Below are 21,716 nucleotides of genomic sequence, written 5' to 3'. Positions count from 1 at the left end.
CAGCCATCTTCATGCTCCTGAAGTTTGACTTTCTCTCCTTTATAGCATGTGACATATTCTGTCAATGTGAGATTTTAAAATTAGGTTTTCCAGGAAATTAACATGAATGCTCCTTATCCTCTGTCCTTTTCTGTCTGAATCTAAACCTGTGTCTTTGAGATAATGTAATTAATCACGAGTGGACTTGATATTGATCTTATGAAAATTAATTGGAATTGAGTACTGATTGCATAACAGAAGTTGTGGTTGTAACTTAATACTCAGCTACCTAGAATTGAGTGATGTACTCAGGTAGATGATAGATTCAGAAACGAGTTATCAGTTGGGCTGAATACTAGGAATTTAAAGAAAACATATTCTAATGTTTTATGTCTGTGTATTTGTTACTTGTCTGTTGTGATAAAACACCATGACCTTATACAGGAAAGCATTTAATTGGACTCACTGTTTTAGAAAATCAGAGGCCATGATGGTGTAGGGAAGGCATGACTGCAGGAACAGGGGAGACCTCACATCCCCAAACCACAAATTGGACGCAGGGAGAGCACGCTGGGAATGGCACAAGTCTTTTGAAACTTCAGTCTTGCCCGTAGTGACACTTCTTAATCTTTCCCAAATAGTTTTATCAGCTGCAAAAACTATCCTCATTCAACCAGCACAGTCTGTAACTCATTGAGAGCGATGAGATCTAATGCTAGCTTACTGCAGTTAGCTATTACTTTGGTTTTGGATATCCTTTGGGCCTTTGGTATTTGGACTTTTCACTTGTGACCAGCATAAGTTTGAAAGAAATGATATCTTCACGGTCTTTTCTGTTTTGCAGGGTTATTGAGCAGCTTGGTGGAAAGCAGTTGGTGATGAACCACATGCACCACGAAGACCAGCAGGTCCGCTACAATGCTCTGCTGGCCGTGCAGAAGCTCATGGTGCACAACTGGTATGCCTTGGCATCTGTCTCATGTGGGCATTGCTCTGCTAGCTCTCACATTTATTCTAAGAGCTCTTATGCGATTATGCCAGTGAATTTTTGGTGATTTTAGATAAAACTTTTTGCACATGTTGCTAATATAGAGCAAAGACTCAATAATTTTAAAGAGATGAACTGCATTAAGGAAGATTCAAACTACTGATGCCAAAAATTGCTTCAGGTGTAACTGAAATGGTCCTTGTGACAAAAACAAGTGTAGGATCCATGGTGTTGAGTGGACACAGCTAGACTGCAGATTCCTGTTCAGCTCTGCAAGGTTATCTAAAGTGTACGGTTAGCTAGACTTCATTGTACCAGTCACAGGAAGACACTGGAAGCTTATTGACTGACTCAAGTCCATAGTCACAGTTCATTCATTACAGTGTTTTGGTTTTGAAGTAGCCAGAGTCATAGTTTTTCCTGTCTTTTTATTTTTAAAACTGAGATTATTGATCTTTTTGTAGTCCCTCTAAAGACTGAACATAATGGTGAGCCCTTGGTGTACTAGCTAGAACAAGTGATGGTTCCCTTTTGGAACAGCTACTTTTAGCTGTTTGTTGGCTGTTTGACACTTGTAATAAATCATGTAGTTACATCATACTGAAGAGTCTTCTAGGTTGAGACTATTTTTGTTAAAAGTATAGGTAATAAATATAAATCTCATAAAACTGACAGAAATGTGATCAGTATTTCCAGTGGAAAGAATTAATGGTACATTAGGACAGGTCAGTCACATACTGTACAGTAAAATATCTAGTTGTGCTGCTATGACCTCGTATATTAAATTTGACAGTCCTGCCAGTAAGCAGCTTTCCCATAAACAGTGATATCTGTGCGTGTTTACAACAGTGTCTGTTTGAGTGTCTGTGTTGTCCCTGTTAAGTGCTGGGCTGAAGATAGACTAGAAGTGGGTGCAGTTTTACATAGAACAGTTGGGTACGCTTCTTTGAATAGGCCAGATAGTTATGCTGAGTTAATAGTGGGTAAGGAGCCAGGTATGGAACCTGATTATTGTAGTTAATTAGTGTTTCAGGTAAAAGGAACGAGACAGGAAGTACAGGAAGCAGCACTGGGCATTGCTTGTTTAAAGTAATGCATGGGAAAAGGTTTCAGAACCTGGGTGGTACTGAGGTATTGCAGGGAGAGACTTGGTGTTGGAAGTACTCTTTAGGGCACAGGCAGCTACCACAATAAAAAAGAGGTTCTTAGAAGTTTTTACTAAGACTGAAGATGTAACTTGAAGGTACAGAGTCAGCACCAGTGAGAGGATACATTTTGGGTACAGTTACAGGGTATCTTGTATGCTGATGTTTGGAGGCATACAAGAATTGAAAAACATGGAAAAGATTTTTCTTTAAAGATTTATTCATTTTTATTTTATGTATATGAGTTTTTCCTGCATATATGTACGTGCAGTGCCCACAGAAGGTGTCAGATCCCTTGAACTGGAGCTACCATGGGTTGTGAGCTGCCATGTGGGTCCTACGAACCCATCTTGGGTCATCTGGAAGAGGAGCCAGTACTCTTCCACTGGGGAGCCTTCTCTCCAGCCTGTTTGGTCTTTGAGGCAGGTCTCATTAAGTATCCCTGGCTGACCTGATACTCATTTTGTAAATCAGGCTGGCTTTGAGTTTAGAGAGATCTATCTCTCGCTGCTGCACAAGTGCTTGGGTTAATGGCATGTTTTACCACACCTGGTCTCATTTAAAGTTTTTTTGTGTTTTGTTTGAATTGTGGAATGGCAAGGTTGGATTTGTATTTCAAAAAAGAAAAAAAATCTTATTGGCTCCTTTTTGCAGAATGGATCTCATTGGATTAAGTCTGAAAACAAGAAGGTTGTTTGGGTTAGTTTAGTTATTAGACTGCTGGTAGCAGTATGTGGTGGACTGAAATGTTTCTCTTTTTCCTGTCTGTCGTACAAGAAGAACATGAGCAAAGTATAGAGCTTTCCAGAATAGCTTCAGATCAACTCAGTGGGAAGAGTGTCTGGGACTATGTTTCACGGGGTTCCTCTCCTTGTGTCACTGTTTTGTGAGTTAGGTTTTTCAACATAAATCAGTAATTTGGGAATTTAATATTTTGTGGCTAATTTATATGTCAATTAGTTTGATGAATATTTACATTTAATACAGTTGGAGGCTATTGTAACTTATATTTATTTCCCAGATGTTTTTCTAAAGTTTTTGTAAAAATAAGTTTTAATTTCTCCCCTTAAAAAAACAAAAAAAGCAAAAACAAAACCAAACTATAGATGCCATAAGTATAATTCTTGTTTTAGTAATTAAAAAATTACTTTAATTGTCCTCCTAGTAAATGTCCTCAGGCATAGTGTTTTTCTTGTTCTTTGGGGAAGGGGGGCTGTTTGTTTAAATGTTTATTCTTGACATGAGAAAAAAGTATATGCAACAGAATGCTGACTTTATCCTTTGCCAATAGAGAAAAATTTTTGCATGAGGAGTTCAGTTAAATCACCATACATTGAAAAATCCCCCCCCATATAGGATGTCCTTTTGTATTTGTGTTGCTTTTATTAATGAATAAAGCTGTTTTGGCCAGTGGCTTAGCAGAGTAAAGCCAGGTGGGAAATACAAATATACATTCACATACACACACATGAGAGAGAGAGAGAGAGAGAGAGAGAGAGAGAGAGAGAGAGAGAGAGAGAGAGAGAGAGAGAGAGACAGACAAAGAGATGCCATGTTTCTGCTGTAGGAGAAAGAGGCCAGAACATTACTGGTAAGCCACAGCCTCATGGTGATACATAGTTTAATAGAAATGGGTTAATTTGAGATGTAGGAGCTAGCTAGGGAGACGCCTGAGCTATCAGCCAAACAGTGTTGTAATTAATATTGTTTCTGTGTGATTATTTGGGTCTGGGTGGCAGGGAGATGAACAAGCAGTCTCCGTCTACATTCTTCCTTGCGCATGGTATGTTGTTCATGCCTGATTTATGTTTGTGACTCTATGTATAGACAGACACTGGTTTGTGTCTTATTCACTAACTGGTTAGAATTTCCTGTCTATTTTCATACTGATGACTTGTACTTTCTGTACTTTCTTTATAAAAAGATTTTTTATAGGAAGATTAGAATTCAGTCATGACCTTTACATTTTTATGCAGCTTTTGTTTCCGAGACAGGGTTTTTCTGTGTAACAGTCCTGATTGTCCTAGTACTCACTCTGTAGACCAGGCTGGCCTTGAACTCACAGAGATCCACCTGCCTCTGCCTCCCAAGTACAGGGATCAAAGGCGTGTGCCACCACTGTTAAGCTGAGCTTTTACATTTTCATGGATGTTTGTACTGAAGAATAAAAATTACTTAAGTAATGGCAGTTTATTTCTTTGTCAGATCAATGTAGATTAGAGGGTCATATGGAAAGTAAGCCTTCTGCAAAGACTTTCTCCAGTGGAAGAGCAGACTGGATGCATGTCTTGGTTTAGTGTCCATAGGCAGCGTGGTTATAATTGCTGGTACCCACTGCCTTTCTGTTTACCTAAGATGGGGGTGAGGATTGGGGGAGGTTTCTTTGTTTTGCTTTTAGAGACAGGATTTCACTCTGTTACCTCGGATAGGGTCCTGACTGGCCATGAACTTAGTGCTATCTGATTCCACTCCCAAATTCTGGGGTTGTAGGTTTGAGCTGTCTTGCCTGGTAGGTTCTTTTTTTTTGGGGGGGGGGAGTGTTTTGTTTGTGTCTGCCTGTCTGTCTTTCTTCCTTTTTTGTTTTCCTTCCTTCCTTCCTTCTTCCTTCCTCCTTCCTTCCTTCCTTCCTCCCTCCCTCCCTCCCTCCCTCCCTCCCTCTATCCTCCCTCCCGCCAGATCGCTCTTCCTTCACTCCCCGCCCTCCCTCCCGCCCTCCCTCCCTCCCTCGTCCTTCCGTCCTTGTCCGTCCTTTCCTTCACTGTCCTTCCTTCCTTCCTTCCTTCCTTCCTTCCTTTCTATTTTAAACTAAAATAGGCTCTGGTGTTTTAAATATGTTTATTAATGGCATATTGTGAAGTTCTCTGGAAATTGTTTCCATTTACACCAAGTAAAAACTTTGCTTCTGTAATAAATTAAAAATTTTTAAGTATCATTTCAAACTTGCTTTTAAAGTATAAATTAGATATTTATAAAATCATGGGATAGAACAGCCATGAATCTTGATTTAGAGTCCATTTTAAGAAGTTAAATATTTTAAGTTTCTTATTAATGTAGTTTCAGATTTGATTGTATATAACATGGAATATAGAATTAGGCATCATGTGAAAAACTTAATTTTTTAATTAGAAAAGCTAATTTTCTCCCTTCCATTTGGCATCTCTGAAATGGAATGATGTATTACAAGATACCCAAGTGTACATGGGGAGTAGGGAGGAAAATGCCCTTGCTGAGGGAAGAAGATGCACATGGAAGCCCTCAGCACAGGAGGTTTGGTGCAGGCAGTCCTTTCCTGACACCAGCCCCTCAGAACCTCCTCCTCAGTCACATTCTTGATGCACACTTGGTTCTTTTTAGTAGTGGTGAGTCACATAGATCGGAAAAATATGTAAAGAATGAACATTGATTCTAGAGAACTTTAGTATGTACTGTTGTTCATACTTCCAGTTTAACATCATAAAATGTCATCATTTTTCTCCTACAGAACGATTTTAAATGTAATCCTCTAATTCAGAAGCAACACTGTGTGCATATGGACAGCTCAGGACTTCAGAAAAGAAACACTGAATTTTGTAGGTAGAGGATCTCCTGTAGAATTTTGTTTGTATTTCTAGATTATCTTCTAGCCTTTTCTCAAGCAGAATAAATTCTGAGTGTTTCCCTCTTTAGATCTCTTATATATATTTATGAAAATTAATACAGCAAATTTCAAGTCTAGTGCTTTGTTCTCCTATGGTTATGTTGGCCTAGCATATTTTATTTATTATTTAGTTATTATGTGAGTGGATAGCCATAAAGACGGTGATTAAAATGCATATGAGCTGAAAGGGGGAAAGCCCTTGGATATATAAACATTAATAATCACATTGCCAAAGGATTCCATAGGATATTTTTAGAAAGAAATTTTTATTCTTTGACAACTTGATATATGTATATAATAGCTTTTGATCATATTCATCCTTGCATTCTCCCTTCTTACCTCCTTCCCACTTCTGGAAATTTCTTTTTCCCAACACATCCAGGTGGCTTACTGAAACACTTACTTTTTGGAATTAATTTAAAAACTATGGTCTTAGCCGGGCGGTAATGGTACATGCCTTTAATCCCAGCATTCGTGAGGCAGAGGCAGGCGAATCTCTTGAGTTTGAAGCCAGCCTGGTCTACAAGAGCTATTTCATGGACAGGCTCCAAAACTACAGAGAATCCCTGTCTTGAAAAACCAAAAAAATAAAAATTAAAAATAAAACAAAAACAAACAAACAAAAAACCCTAATATGGTTTCTTTTGGGGTCCCTAGAATTTTTTATGTGATCTTTATGATATTTTCAGTGACAGAACCTTTGAAATGTCTTGAGTATCATATATTTTGTGATTTTAAAAATGCATACCTAGCCGGGCAGTGGCAGCACAGACCTTTAATCCCAGCACTCGGTAGGCAGAGGCAGGTGGATTTCTGTGAGTTCCAGGCCAGCCTGGTCTACAAGAGCTAGTTCTAGGACAGGCTCCAAAGCTACAGAGAAACCTGATCTCGAAATACCAAAAAAAAAACAAAAACAAAAACAAAAAAAAAACAAACAAAATGCATGCCTATCTTTAAAGTAAATATAGGACTACGGAGGTGGTTTAATTGGTAGTGCTTGTCACATACACATAAGGACCTAAGTTTATAATTAAACACAAATTTGAATATGGATTTTACTTATTGTGGTTCTTGCAACTAAGGAATGTAAGTAAGGTCTGGCTCATGTTTTGATTAAGGTCAACTTATTAGTAGATTTTGGATCTGTGTTTGGAAGAAGCAGTAAACCTCTGATTGGTTCTTTATTTTAGACATGAGCAGAGATGTTTGTTAGGTGATGCAGCAAATGCAGAGAAATATGCAGTACAACATAAAAAGACACACGGCAGTGCCATGATGCTGTGACATATGTCCAGGCTTCATAGGAGCATTAGAATCTAGCTGAAGGAGGCAGTGCTTGGGTCACGTCCTGTGGGTTAGGGCATGAATGGGAGGCACGAGGGGAGTATAAGTAAGCTGTCAGGCGGAGGCCCTCTCTGAGTCACAGGAGTGTCGCCACAGCAAAACTCGGAGAGTGGGAGCAGCTGACTCCCAACTAAGGGCCACATATGACATCAGAAAGATTAAATGTAATTACAGTCATCTGAATGTCTCTGTATTTTTAAAGACATTTTTAATAAGTGAGAGATTTTCCTTTTCCATGTGGTGAGCTTGGGGTGGCAGATCTTGAGCTCCTGCAGTTGGTTCAGTGAGCTCTTGGAAGACCCAGGGTCGGTCCTGCGGCATACCTGCTTTCAGCGGCATGGGGGAGCATCCATGCTGTTAATTACAATGGCAAGGAGAGTGTAACGGAGAAAAACTTCTTAACTGGAAATAATTTCAGTGGGAGTAAATAGTCCTTTCATCTGGAGCATCCCCCAGTTGTAGCTATTGAATATATTTGTGTGTCCTTTTTCTTCCAGAAGAAATTTGAGAGTAGCACACTTCAGATGTGATCACATCTCAGGATGATCTGTTAGCCCTAAACACTTAAGGTTGGAATACTCAGTCTCTTTCATGCTGTGACGTGGTGATGTATGTAGATTACATTAAAATTCCCTGGTCTGCTATGTGCTGGACTACATTTTTTTAATGTAGTCCAGAATCATACATTGCATTTTATTGGCATGTTTTTTTACTTGGTTTCCTTTGTTCTTTTTTCCTTGTGTTTTAAGACAGATTCTTATGTATCCCAGGCTGGCCTTGAGCTTAGTATATAGCAAGGATGGCTTTGAACTCCTGATCCTCCTGTCTCCAACAGCAGATGTTGGGATTACAGGTGTGCACCTTTAGCCTAAATCATAGAGCTCTGGGCATTGAAACCAGGACTTCGTGTGTGCCACCTAAGCTGCTCCCATAGTCTAAGTTCTTAGGTGTGCTCTACAGTGAAGCAAGACTAGAGAACAGCAGCTTTGTTGAAGGCTCCCAATGTGAATTCTTTGATGTTTCCTGTCTACTAGAGTCTGGTTATGACATTTGACATGAACCCCATTGGAGGTGTTTGCAGGGAGAAGTCCTGCCTCACTTTGCCTGCTTGCTGGAGATGTTTACTTTAGTCATGTGCTAATGGTGGTATCTGTTAGATTTGTCTCCTTGCAATGAGGAAGTGACCTTTTAGAAGCTGCTTTAAGATTGACAGCAATAGGTTCTTGCTCATTTATTTTGGCATACATTGATTTTTTTTTTTACCTGAGGGAATTTTTTCTTTAAAGGTTGGAAATACACATTGGGATTTTAGCTTTTATTAATCTTTTGAGTCAGCAGTTTGTATTTAGTACACAGGAAACTGAATTCTAGCAGAGACTGTGTGATGGCTCAGTAAGAATCTCATCTAGGAAGGCAGCAGGAATGGCTAGGCAGTTGACATTCATTGCCAGGAGAATTTTATCTTACTTCCCTTTCTATTGCCTAATAAATGGAGTATCCATGTTAGAAGGAAGGGGGGAATAAAAATAAGGTAAATTTTTTGTTCATTTCCCATACTTATATTGAGAAGAATGTCGCTTAATGTCTGCTTCCTATCACAGTTATGATTTCTCTGAAAATTCTGTTAATCTTTACAGGCTGATCATGTGTTGGGCTTTATAAAGCTATTAGAAAAGTTTTCTTTATTAACCTTTTCAATAGAAGTTAGAGATTATTTTCCCATGAGAATACAGTTTAATGAAAGCAAATTGTAAGATATTTAGATTACTGTGTATTTTTTTGTGTGTTCTCTTCATTGGAGTGAATGGCTTAGTTTTAGTTTGGCTTGGTAGTTTTGAAGTCAAAATCCAGTGCTTTAGGTATCTAGGCAAGTGCTCTGTCGTTCAGCTCTACCCACACACAGGTCTTTGCTTTCTTTAATTTTTAGACATAAAGAAACAATAAATTGTTTAGAAAAGTTCATGTTCATGACCAATAGTAATGTTAGGAAAACATTTAGCAAGATAGCTTAAATGTAACAATAAGGGTATCAGGTAACGTACAGAATCTCTTAGGTGTTAGGTGAAGTCATTGCACTCAACTGGGTACCAGAAAGCTGGCAGGAAGCAAAATGACAACTTTCTCTTCCTCTTCCCTCTGGGCCACTGATTTCTCCTGTTTATAGCCATTAGCTTTCTTCCGTTCTGTAGATGCAGACTGGCATTTCTACTGAGACCTACTTAGTTCTGCAGAGCAGCAAGCTAACAGGCCCCAGTCAGAGTCTTCATTATTTTCTAGCTTAGCTGTTCACACTGAGATGGCTCCACTTGCACATGCCTCTTAACATTCCTGGAGAAGTGCCTTTGCTTCCAGCCAGGGCTGCTCATTGGTCAGTGTCAGAGGGAAGCTATATCCTGGCTCCTTCAGCTGTGGTACAAATAAGGCACATGCTCTTGAGACTTCCCAGGCAGCCTTCCTGAGCCCTGGAGATGTTTGTTGCAAATTCTAGGCTTCTTTTGTTTCTTCTTGTCTGTGAGTGATAAACCTGCTTCATGTAATTCTGGAAACGTCCAAGTTCCCATTACCCTCCCTCCGCTAAGTTGGTGCCTAGTGCTCAGTGGACTGGTCACAAGTTACTTCTTCTGTTTCCTGAAACATCCATGTGCCTCTCTTCTTGTAATCATGTTAAAGATACAAACTATAAACTTAACTTGTCTGTGCCTGCTTTGTGTGGGGAGAGGTTTGAAGAAGGCACCTGCTCTGTCCAAAAGGTTTTCAGCACCTACTCTCAAAGTTGTAATTGTTCACAATGGAAGTAGAACCGTAACTACTACCAAAGAATTGTGAATTGTCAGCAGTGCATCGAGCACTTACGTCAGCTTCCTTCCATAGACCACAGCTTCTTAAACTACCCACTGATGACACTGTTTTGCTCAAGCAACTTATGAAGTAGGTATACAATCAAATATTTACTGATAATAAACTATAAAGAAGTTTATTTTAAAACAATTCTTTGGTGTTGGTGGAGACTGCTTATACATTCCCCAGCTGCCCAGACTTGAAATAACCACACAGAAACTGTATTAATTACAATACTGTTTGGCTAATAGTCTAAGTATATTTCTGGCTAACTCCTATATCTTAAATTAACCCATTTGTATTATTTTATATTTTACCACGAGGCTCGAGGTTTACCAGCAAGGTTCTGGCATATCTGTCTCCCGTGGTAGCTACGTGGCGTCTCACTGACTCTGCCTACTCTTTCCTTTATCTGCTTGGAACTCCCTTCTTGCCCTGCTCTGCACTGCAATAGGCCCAAAGCAGCTTCTTTATTAACCAATGGTTTTCACAGCATACAGAGGGGAATCCCATATCACTTTGGTATGCATACAGTCTTACCATTTATTAAGATGAAGCATTTACATACTGAGGGGATGGAAATGCTTTTAAATTTTTACATAAAAAGGATTAAATCCTGGCTGAATATTTGGTACTGTGGGACATGGATATTGTTCAGTATTTTTCATAATTGATGAGTATTTTGACTTTATAAGTATCAATGCTGAGATCACCACATCCCATAAATATATACACAAAATGGCAGAGGAATATGTTTAGGATGACTTCAGGAACTGTTGGAAGTTCTGGTTTAATTACAAGCCACAATTCATTTTAATTATTATTTATTTACTTTTGTGTGAAACTCAAGTCAGCAACCCAAATAGCAGTTCCAGCTTTCCTGACTTCAGAGACATGTTGGCCTGGTTCTTTTGTATCAAGCCTTGCTCTAGATCAGGGCTTCTTAAACACTTCTGTTTTATTAGTGTCTTTTCCACCTAGAGTATATTCAAAGATTCACTAATTTGATAATCGCATATTGAAGAATGATGACAAGAGAATATTAAAAGCCTTTGTGCTCCGTAATTAAGCTGTTACATTTCTATAAGAACAGAACACTTTCTGTGTACAGTGAACCCCACAGTTCATAATGTGCAGCTGTGGTGTTCCTTGTTTGCGTTGGTGTCAGCCTGATGCAGTGCAGTGTAATGCTCTGTATGCAGAACCAGGTTGCAGGAAAGTGCCCGTTGCAGCACTGCCAGAAACACTGGCACATCAAATGCCTTTGATTTTGATTTCTGATATTTGGGCATTCAGAATCCTCTTACTGTTACCAAATTTTTCATGACCACCACATTGCATAACATGAGCTCTACCCACCTTCTGCAACATGACCCCATCCACAGTTTAATTCGCTGTATTTTCTAGACTGTTGCTGCACATTTCTGCCCTGAGAGGCCTTAGAGACTTGGCGGAGAATTGGCAGGAATACAAATTATACTGCAGTGTTAGGTGTTAAAACAGCACTGCACTTTACAGGACAAAATTCCAGAGGAGGTATGTCTATGCAAAACCTTAAGCAGCAGCTAACATATGAAAAGTGAAGAAACCACAAGGAAAGGCTGCTCGATCTGGGTCTGCATGCTTTCCTGCCTTCTTCTAGCTCATGGTCCATATCTGGTGCAGTGTAGATATAAGAGGAGCAGAGCATGAAGAAATGTCTTGTACTGTGTAGTTTAGAGAAGAAGTGAAATTGGGCCACCAGTACAAACCACAAGAGGAATTCACAGCTTCTGAAAAACCACATTTAAACAAATACGAATAGTGAAATGAATATATTTTATTCAGCCTAATATTTACAGTATTCTATCAAGAGGTAATCTGCGTGTGCCAGCTTTTCCTGCTGTGACGGAACACCTGAAACAACTTACAGGAAAAGCTGATTTAGTTTCGAAGGTCTTTAGTCCATGTTTATTTGGTCTTATTTGGGCCTTAGAGCGAGTCAGAACACAGTTCACAGTAAAGGAAATTGCTTACTTTCTGGGGACCAGGAAGCAAGCTCAGGGCTGTGAAGTTGGGGAGAGGGGAGACAAATTTCAGCCGACATCGCAGTGTCTCCTGCGAGGCAGGTCTACGTCAGGAATTGAACCAAATAGTGGTCATTCATCTTGGTGAACCCGTCAGGTTTTTGGGGGCTGCCTTCTAATGTTTTGAGTAAATCCCATGGCCAAAAGCAGTCTGGGGAGGAGAGTGGTCTTAAGAGAGGCTTAGGCTCCCACAGCACTGTTCTTCATGGGAGCAGCTCAGGGCGGGGACCTGGAGGCAGGAGCTGATGCAGCAGCCATGGAGGTGCTGCTTACTGGCTTGATCCTTATGGTTTGCTTAGCCTGCTTTCTTATGGAACCCAGAATCATCAGCTTAGGGATGGCACCACCCACAATGGGCTGGGCCCTCCTACATTACCACAGATTTCCTATAGCCTGATTTCATGAAGATATTTTCTCAACTGAGACGCCCCTCTCTCAGAGGACTCTAGCCCATGTCAAGTTGACATAAAAATTAGCCAGAACAGGGTGTTACTAACAGGACAATGGCCAAGGGGCTGCTTTTTGGGAGCAAGCATAACTCAAACCCTTGTATCAACAGAATCACATTCACCAGAACGTGAATGATGTTGATGACAGCTGCATCCCTGAATATTCTGCGTAACTTGTAAGCTGCTGGACAGGTTCCCAAGTTTCCTCTAGGGTGGGCAGGTCATAATCTCCTCCTCCAGCAGTTGTTTACTTCTTAAAAAGTAGAGAGTGGTCTTCAGTCTTGCAAGTTTCTGCTTCCAGATAGGTGAATTGTTTACCATCAGGTTCCATAAGTTCCACCTCCTTGCTGGAGGGAATATATCAAATCAGAGGAAACTACTACAGAACAGAAGGGCAGATGGGAAGAGGTAAGACTGGTATGGCAGGGAGCCTTTCATTTTACTTTTAAGAATAACATTTTCCTGAGAACCTTATATAAAAGAGTTCCTTGAAAAGAAGTGTGCATCCCACTGTCACCCGTCCTGACATGGCAAAACTGAAAACCAGGTGGAGTGGTCTAGAGATAAGTGTATTGTGCCTGACTGAACAGTAATGGTGATGACAAAAGACAGAGAGAATACTAGCTGGTGTGTGTGTGTGTGTGTGTGTGTGTGTGTGTGTGTGTTTTAAGATAGAGAAATAATGAGTCTGGAGAGATGGCTCAGTGGTTAAGAGCACTGACTGCTCTTCCAGAGGTCCTGAGTTCAATTCCCAGCAACCACGTGGTGGCTCACAGCCATCTGTAATGAGATCTGGTGCCCTCTTCTGGCCTGTGGGCACACATGTAGACGGAACACCGCATACTAAATAAATAAACAAGTAAATAAACAAACTTTATTTAAAGTTAAATAAATAAACTTTTTTATTTTATACTAAATAAATAAAGTTTTAGAAAAAGAGAAGTAAAAAGTGATTTAATTTGATTAGGGAATGGATCATGTGGAGAATGAGCCAAATCCAGAATGGCAATTCTGAGTTAGGTGTTTTCATTACTGTTGTAGGAATCTGGTTGTTAGATGGACTGTCCAATTCACACTGAGTATTGTTTTCTTCATAACTGAACATTTTAACTTTCTGTGTTCAAACTTGCAATTTGGGGATTGGAAATGATGCCAAATAATGGGTAGTAAGCAACAACTCTTTATGGATGCACAGAGCATTCCCTAGTCCTTGTCACTGTGAGGATGGAGTGGCAGTCCTATTCTGGGCATTGGAAGGGCAAGACACACCTGCCTGGGACATCCTTTATCCTCACACTTCCTTCTCATAATCATTGACAGAAAGCCTGGGCATTCTCTGACTTCTGTGTGGTAGGTTTGAACCTAGGTCTGTGCGCCCCAAATTTGGATGTGCTGTCACTTCTTAGGTAGGGCATTCCTGGAATAGCATGTGAAAGGTTGCTTGTATCCACCCTAGCCCGAGTTTTCTCCATGAGGTGCTTTATGTGCAGGAGGTGTGGCTGTGGAGCTGGTCTTTTCTACGTCTCTCACATTGTCATCACCTGTGATTGCTTACCTCCTGGATCTCCGTTCCCTTGCTCAAATTCTTGCTTTTTAAAAATTTCTGTTGCATCTACTATGACTGCATTTTCTGAGTGATTTTTGTCATCGTCTTTGTTATTATTGTGTTGTTCTTTTGTCCCCTCCCTCTATTTGTTCTTCCCACGCCCTGGCATTTGTGCAGAAGGTTGGCTGTGTGCAGGTCTTGCTCAGTAATCAGAGCTGCTTTTTCAAGGCTGGGGACTAATGGGTGAGCCCCAGTGGGTTGATTGCCTGGCCTTCTCTTCCTTGTGCCTCCTTTTAATCGCTGCCTGCTGCACCTGGCTCTTTGTTGATGGAAAGAGATGCCTTTCCATCCCATTTCCTGGAATGACTTTAGCTTTAGGGTAATAGTCCTGTCACCTCCAAAATGGAAAGCAACTTAGCCTTTTCTGATAAACAAATGACTTGTTGGGAAATCTGAGCTCTGCAGGACTCCCTTCGGCTAAGTACTTTCCCGATCTTTTTAGAAGAAAAGCAGGATATGAATTGTGAGTACATTAATCAGGTAAAATAGCTGTTAGCCTAGTCTTCAAACTTTGAACACTAAATTAATGATGTTTATCTTGGCTTTTCAACATGAGCGTGATCTCTGGCTCATTCACTGTACTTGTTATGTCACTCACCTATAGAGTTAGGAAACTAACTACACAGCTGTATTTAACATAAGTAAAGTATCCTATAGAGTTATGAAAACTAACTACACAGCTGTATTTAACATAAGTAAAGCATCTTTTCAAAATATCAAACGTATCTTAGCACTCCATTCCATAAAATCATACAAATAGTGAATTTTATGTAAATTAATTTATTTGCAGCACTAGGAATGGATTTTCAAGCCTCTAGCATGCCAGGCGAGCACCTTACCACTAAGCCTCATCATCAGTCCTATAAGTGGTGATTTTAACTTTTAATTCTTCCAAGTACCTGAAATTATTTGTTTTACTTATTATAATGCATTTTAAAGAAACATCTTTTTGAAACTGACAGTATCTTTGAGGTAGTGTTTCTGTGCTTCTCGTACAGTTTGCCCTGTTGGGAATTATAGTATCCCGCATGCAGAAGTGATCTGCTGATGGTACAATATTTTACTTGTTTGTGACTCTGGTTCATTGATAATACAATAAGGTCAAAAACAGCAACTTTCTCTTGGATTATTTTAACCAACAGTGAAACCAAGTTTGAATTCTGTGGTTCCTTCCCTGTGTCTTGTATGTCTGTAGTCTGTTGTCTGTGTCTGATCTGTCTGTCCCTGCACCTGTGAGTAGTGCTTATGTCTGATGTATGAATTTGTTCCCGATTCTGATATGTGTGTACGTGTGTGTATGTCTGAAGGTTGTTATGCCTGTCCCTAATGAAAGCAAACATCACAAAACAACAAAAAACAAAACAAAACAAACAAAAACAAAACAGAAAAGCACTATGGGAAAAGGATGAGAGATTCTTTACAGAAATTTAATCAGAGTTTTACCAAGGAAGAAGTTACTTGACTGACCCATCTGACCCAGAATACAATTTAAAAGTGTAAGCAGGTATTGTCAGCGTGTATCCACATGTTACTGCCAGCATTTGGGGTACTTTACCTTACACCATGCTGTTGATGGCCATGGAAGGCCTGCCCCACTCTGAACAGAAAAGGAGCTGGAGTGCATTCGGGACAGGTGGGAGGGGAAGGAAGGAAATATGAGGAGGGAGGGAAACTGCGGTCAGGATGTAAAATAAATTAAATATATAAAAATATAGGCCTGTCTGCTCACAGAGCACTGGTTCAGTGTTGTGACATAATAGTAAGAAAATAAACATTAAGCATTTCAAATCAAAATTCACTGCTTTTTTTTTCTTTTTCCCTCCACCAAACCATTTATTTATGTATTTCTTTATTCATCTGTCTGTCTGTCTGTCTATTTAGGGGTTGGGTCTTACTCTTTAGCTTGGTCTGTCCTGGAATTTGTTATCTAATACAGACAACTGTATGGTCTTAAATTCCTAGCCTGCTCATACTGCAGGCTCCTTAATGTTGGGATCATAGGCTCAATCTCCAGTACTCTACAGAGCCATTTGCTCATATGTTATGCTTTTATAAATTTTAAATATTCTGTTTGAAACCTAAACTTTACATAACTATATTACATTCCCATTAGGAGTCTTTATTATATATAACTATAAAATCATAATTTATTTTAAGCATCATAATTTATTTTAACCATTTTGACCATTTTTTGGGGAACACAAGATTATTTTATATTACTGTGAGTGAATGTTATTTTGGTGGTCTGGCCTGGCAGATCCCTGCTCACTAGTGTGGGTAAAAATTAGAATACTCACTGATATTTACCAGGAGAGACTGAAGTCTAATCTGTTGCATGTTAAAGTAGGTGTCCAAGTGGAGTTTCAGATTTTAACTATTCAGAAAAAATCAGAAATCTCTTACTGTCTGTCTGGATTTGTTTGCTTGCAGGCAGACTCTTAGCTCAGTATATTTCATTCTCAGGCTGACTGACATACACACTTTTTATTGTGTATCTAGTATGAATACTTACAGTATAGTTCAGAGAAGATATTAAATGATAGGCTCAGTGATGCTGTGAATACCATTGGTTAATGAAGAGGTTGTTTTGGGGCCTGGAATAGGGTAGAGCAGAGTGTGGGGGGGGGGGCAGTGCTGAAGTAAGCTGAATGCTGGGAGAAAAGAGGGGAATCAAGAGAAGCCATGGAGCAGCCTCCACCAGAGACAGATACGCTGAAACCTTGCCTGTAGGCCACAAGCCTTCTGGTAAAATATAAATAATGGAGATGGGTTAATTCTAGATGTAAGAGCTAGCTAGCAATACGCTTAAGTAATTGGCCAAGCAGTGATTTAATTAATACAGTTTCTGTGGTTATTTCTGGAGTCTGGGCGGCCGGAAAACGAACAAGCGTCCTCCTTACAATAGCTCAGCTGTTGATATAGTAGACACCCAGAAGAACATTTATTTATTTATTGTTTCTTACTTATTTATTTTGGGGCAGGGTCTTGCTGTAGCCTTTGTGGCCTGGAATTGACTATGGAGGTGAAGCTATCCTTATATAAATCTGCCTGCCTTCTGCCATCTGAATGCTGAGACCAAAGTGTGCACAGCCATGCCTGGCCTAAGAACATAACTTAAACAAGTTGGATCCTAACATCTTTTTCACACTCCTTCTTACATAAAACATGTGGGACTGGGCAGCCCTGAATTAAGAGTACTCAGGGTCCAGTATTCTGGCAGCTAGACTTCATACTGTCCTGTGGTGGACAAGGGAACATACACCTGCTTCTTTGTTGTGGGAAAGGGCATGTGCCCTTGGTTAATCTTCCTTACCCAGTCTGTCTCCTTGCTTCCTCTCTTGTATTCCCTACATATGTTTGTCATATGTGTTCTACTCCCCCCCTCCCACCACACATACTTCCTCAGCATCTCCTCTCCTGGGCACCTTTCTAATGTCTTGACCTGTATGATATGCAGACCTACATGTTTACACATACACAGATTGAAAGCCAACATCCACATATGGGAGAGCACATGTAGTATTTCTCTTTCTGAGTTACTTTACATAATACAATAGTTTCCAGATGCATCTATTTTTTTCTGAAAATTTTATTTCTTTACTAATAAAATAATTTTGTATACGTTTACCACAATTGAGTTATCATTTCCTGCTATTGTAAACAGAGCAGCAATAATCTCTGGTAGGAGATAGAAAATTTTGAATATATCCTTGGGAGTGTGCTGAGTTCTGCATTTGAAAAGCTTCCATACTGAGTTCTGTGGTGGTTCTACCTGTTTGACACTCTGACCAGCCACTATGGCTTCCTCTTCCTCCATTCTCACTGCCATTTGTCATTTGCTTTTGATTGTTTTGATGAAAGCTATTGTACCTGGGCTAACTCAGATCCTCAGAATAGTTTTAATTTGCATTTTCTTTGTGACTAAAAATGTAGACTACTTTAAAAATATTAATTTCCCATTTATATGTCAGCTTTGCATCCTGCAATTTTACTGAAAGTGTTTATCACATAGAAAAGTTTTCAGGTGAAGTCTTTACCTTCTTCAGTAGAGTGTCATGTGTCATGTCATCAAGAAATAAGGATATTTAGACTTCATCCCTTCCTGTCTGTATCCCTTCTATGTTTTTCTCTTGTCTTATTGCCTAAGCACTATAGGAGTAGAGGAGTATACATCCTTTTCTTGCCTAGATTTTCAGGGAAATGCTTTCAGACTATTTATTGTCTAATTGTGATACATAGCTTTGACTATTTTGAAGTATGTTGCATCTAATTCTGTTTTAAATTTGAGGAGAGCAGAGGGTGTATGAGTGTGTGTGTGGATGTGTGCGTGTGTGTGCACATGCGTTTGATCCTATCCACTGAGCCATCTTTCAGCGCCATATGTACTCTTTTTAGAACCTTTATGATGATGGATAGTACTAATTTAATAGAATGAGCTCAGTGGTATTCTTTTCTTTTTCTGCTTTGTGGGTATTGATGTTAGATCTTTCTTAGATGTTTAGATACAGCGAATCCATCTAGTCCTGTACTTTTAATTACTGCTTCAGTATCATTTCTCATTGTGGATCTATGTTGTTTTTATCTTTTTAAGTTTAGTATGTCATATGTGTCTAGGCCTCTTCTTTTATATATTCCATTCCATTGCTTTATTTTATTTTTGCTTTGTGTCTTTAAAGTTCTCCCTAGTACGTCTTCCCATCTCACTGAAATCTGTAGCAATGTCCCCGTTTAGCTCTAACTTCATTTAACTTGGATTTTCTCTTTCCTTTGTTCAGTTTGGCCAGGGATTTGTCAGTCTTGTTTTTTGTTTTTGTTTTTTTTTTTTTTTTCCTCTCCAAAGAACCACCTCTTTGATCTGTTTGTTATTCTTTTCTTCTCCATTTTATTAATTCCTGCCCTGATCTTTATTAGTTCTTCCTATGTACTACTTTTATGTTTTGGTTCTTGTTTTTCTAGGAACTTGTTTTTCTAGGTGTGGCATTAGATTATTTACGGACTTTCTGCGTTTGTAGTATAGATTGTATATCTGTTAATTCTCCTCTTAGAACTGCCTTAGTTATATTCTCAGGGTTAATTTTGTTTCTGAATGACCTGCCATCTTTGTATCTATGGGCTAGATAAATTGTGTTCAGGTTATATTTGTATTGGATTATGATAAAGTCACCATATTTAGTTTATTACTTTAAACATCTTTTTTCTTTTTTTTTTTCTGGTGCAAACATTTTGAAGTTCTGTCTTCTGGCTTTTAAGGTGCACAATTTTGCCTGTTAGGATTTCTAGCGACTATAGTTGGTATAATTAGGCTCATTTGAGAATCGCTGACTTTTTAGTTTCTGACTTAACTTTTTATGAATTCTCCTAATCCTTTAATCTTTGAAGTTAGAACTGACAAAAAGAAGTGATTGAGTGACCAATTGATGGGGTAGGAGGTGGGAAGGATGTCTCTGACACAGACCCTGGGCTCCCTTGCTGGGCCATGAGCCTCACACAGTGTTTGCCTTAGTCCTCGCAGAAGGATGTGCCCTCTGATCTCACAGTGATTGTGGTAGGGGACAGGTCAAGTGCAAACCCATCTCCTGATTCTAAACTCAAGCTGGTTTTTTTTTAAAATAAAAATTTAGGGGTCATTTAAAATATTTTATTTTCCTTGTTAGTTCATTATTAAAAAAAAAGTTGGTCAGTGTGTGTGTGTGTGTGTGTGTGTGTGTGTGTGTGTGTGTGTGTGAAGTAAAGAACCGTCCCATACACTCTGCCTCACTGGTTTCTATGTGATGTGTGAGTTTATGCAAAAGATATACATATTGGAGGTACATGTTGAATTTCTTTCTCACATATAACCTAAAAATGACTTATATAGCTCAAGCTGGTTTTGAACTCACAATCTTTTTGCCTTAGCCTACTGATTCTCTGTATTGAAGTCTTAATTTCTCATACTACCATGTTCTTGTTTTCTAGGGAATATCTTGGCAAACAACTCCAGTCAGAGCAGCCTCAGACTGCTGCTGCTCGGAGCTGAGCTGACCTCTTAAGCTTTTCTGCACCTCTGATGGACCACTGGAGTGAGAACCTCAATCCTTAGGTTCAAAAATGAATAGTTTTTAATTTAATGGTAATTTCTTTTTTGTTGTATAGCTTTTCTCAGGGGTAATTCCTGGGGGAATAAAGGTGTTTGCTTGTTAAGTTGTATAAAAGTAGATGCTGTCTGTTTCTAGGGAAATATTACTGTTACTTACATTGCTTGTAATTTCTGTATTTATTGTTCTATGGAAATAAATATAATTAAAGTATTCTCACTCCAAACATTCTTTTGTTTTAATTATTCCTTATATGGACTTTGAATAAAAGTCTTACTACACTATTTCAAATCAAAATTGGGAGAATCATTTCCAGGTAATGATGGAAGTAAATGTTTTGAAATGATCACTGACCTCTCTGTTGTTGGAATAGGGCCGCTAGTTATTTCTCAGCCTCTTAGCCCTGAAATAATCACACAGAAACTGTATTATTTAAAACACTGCTTGACCCATTAGCTCTAGCTTCTTATTGGCTAACTCTTACATCTTAATTTAACCCATCTCCATTAATCTGTGTATTGCCACAAGGCTGTGGCTTACCGGCTAAAATTACAGCGTCCATCTCAGGCGGGGCTACATGGCTTCTCTCTGACTCCCTTTTTCTTGCAGCATTCAGTTTAGTTTTCCCCACCTACCCTATCAACAGGCCAAGGCAGTTTCTTTATTCAGTTAACCAATAAAAGCAACACATAAGCACATCACTCTTTCTCTCTCTTATACATCACACACACACACACACACACACACACACACACACACACACACACACTTTCCCTCTACCTATATGGCATTACTAATAAAATGTATGTCCTGAGAAGTATATCTTTAGGCAATTTAATCATTGTGCAAGCATCACAGAGTACATGTACATAAACTTGCAGGGTCAAAATCAGTCTCTTGATTTGGCTTCTTGTTGCAATGAAGACCGTAAAAGGTGGTGATAAGTAGAAGGAGTATACACTTAATATGGTGACAAAGATAGTAAATAGAGACCTTGATTGGCTGTTACCGCTGTCAGTGTTATGTATGTACATAATTGTGTTGCAGTCTTGCACTACTATGAGTCAGTACTTCATTCTTGTTATAAGGGGCATCACAGGTGAGCAAGGCCATGCGCTGTAGTTTCCAGACCATTATAACATCACTCTGTGTAGGACATTTTACCTCCAGTGTGATTTTATGGGATTATCATGTAGATACAGTCTGTTTGTTACAAAATGAATGACTTTAATTAGAAAAATTTTAAAACCCTGAATGAATTTTTGTTACATTTTATATATTTTATTTCTTTTTACTTTACTTTTCTTTTTTTTTTTTGAGACAGGGTTTCTTTGTAGCTTTGGAGCCTGTCCTGGAACTAGCTCTTGTAGACCAGGCTGGCCTGGAACTCACAGAGATCCACCTGCCTCTGCCTCCCGAGTGTTGGGATTAAAGGCGTGCGCCACCACCACCCGGCCTATATTTTATTTCTTTTAGACTATAAGAAAGATTTTTTTAAACAAGCTAAAATGTAATAAGATAAAACTCATCACACTGAAGTTGGACAAGGTAAACCAGCAGATAGAAAAGGGCTAAGAAGAAAGCACAAGA

At 39.2% G+C, this 21,716-nt stretch overlaps 1 protein-coding gene across 2 annotated transcripts in view; it reads left to right on the top strand.

Moving 5' to 3' along the window:
- The window catches only part of Atp6v1h (ATPase H+ transporting V1 subunit H), a 71,262-nt gene extending 50,908 nt beyond the window's left edge, over positions 1-20,354 (top strand). For both annotated transcript variants that reach the window (XM_038347333.2, XM_038347332.2), the window contains 2 exons: positions 824-937; positions 20,008-20,354. In XM_038347333.2, coding sequence (XP_038203261.1) covers positions 824-937; positions 20,008-20,068 — 175 coding nt within the window. In that variant the 3' untranslated portion in view covers positions 20,069-20,354. The remainder of the gene's footprint in view (positions 1-823; positions 938-20,007) is intronic.
- Positions 20,355-21,716: the final 1,362 nt, after the last annotated feature.

This window comes from Arvicola amphibius, chromosome 11 (assembly GCF_903992535.2).
Source record: "Arvicola amphibius chromosome 11, mArvAmp1.2, whole genome shotgun sequence".
Taxonomy (NCBI): Eukaryota; Metazoa; Chordata; class Mammalia; order Rodentia; family Cricetidae; genus Arvicola; species Arvicola amphibius.
The sequence above is the reverse complement of the archived record's forward strand: the minus strand, read 5'-3'. Positions and strand labels throughout refer to the sequence as shown.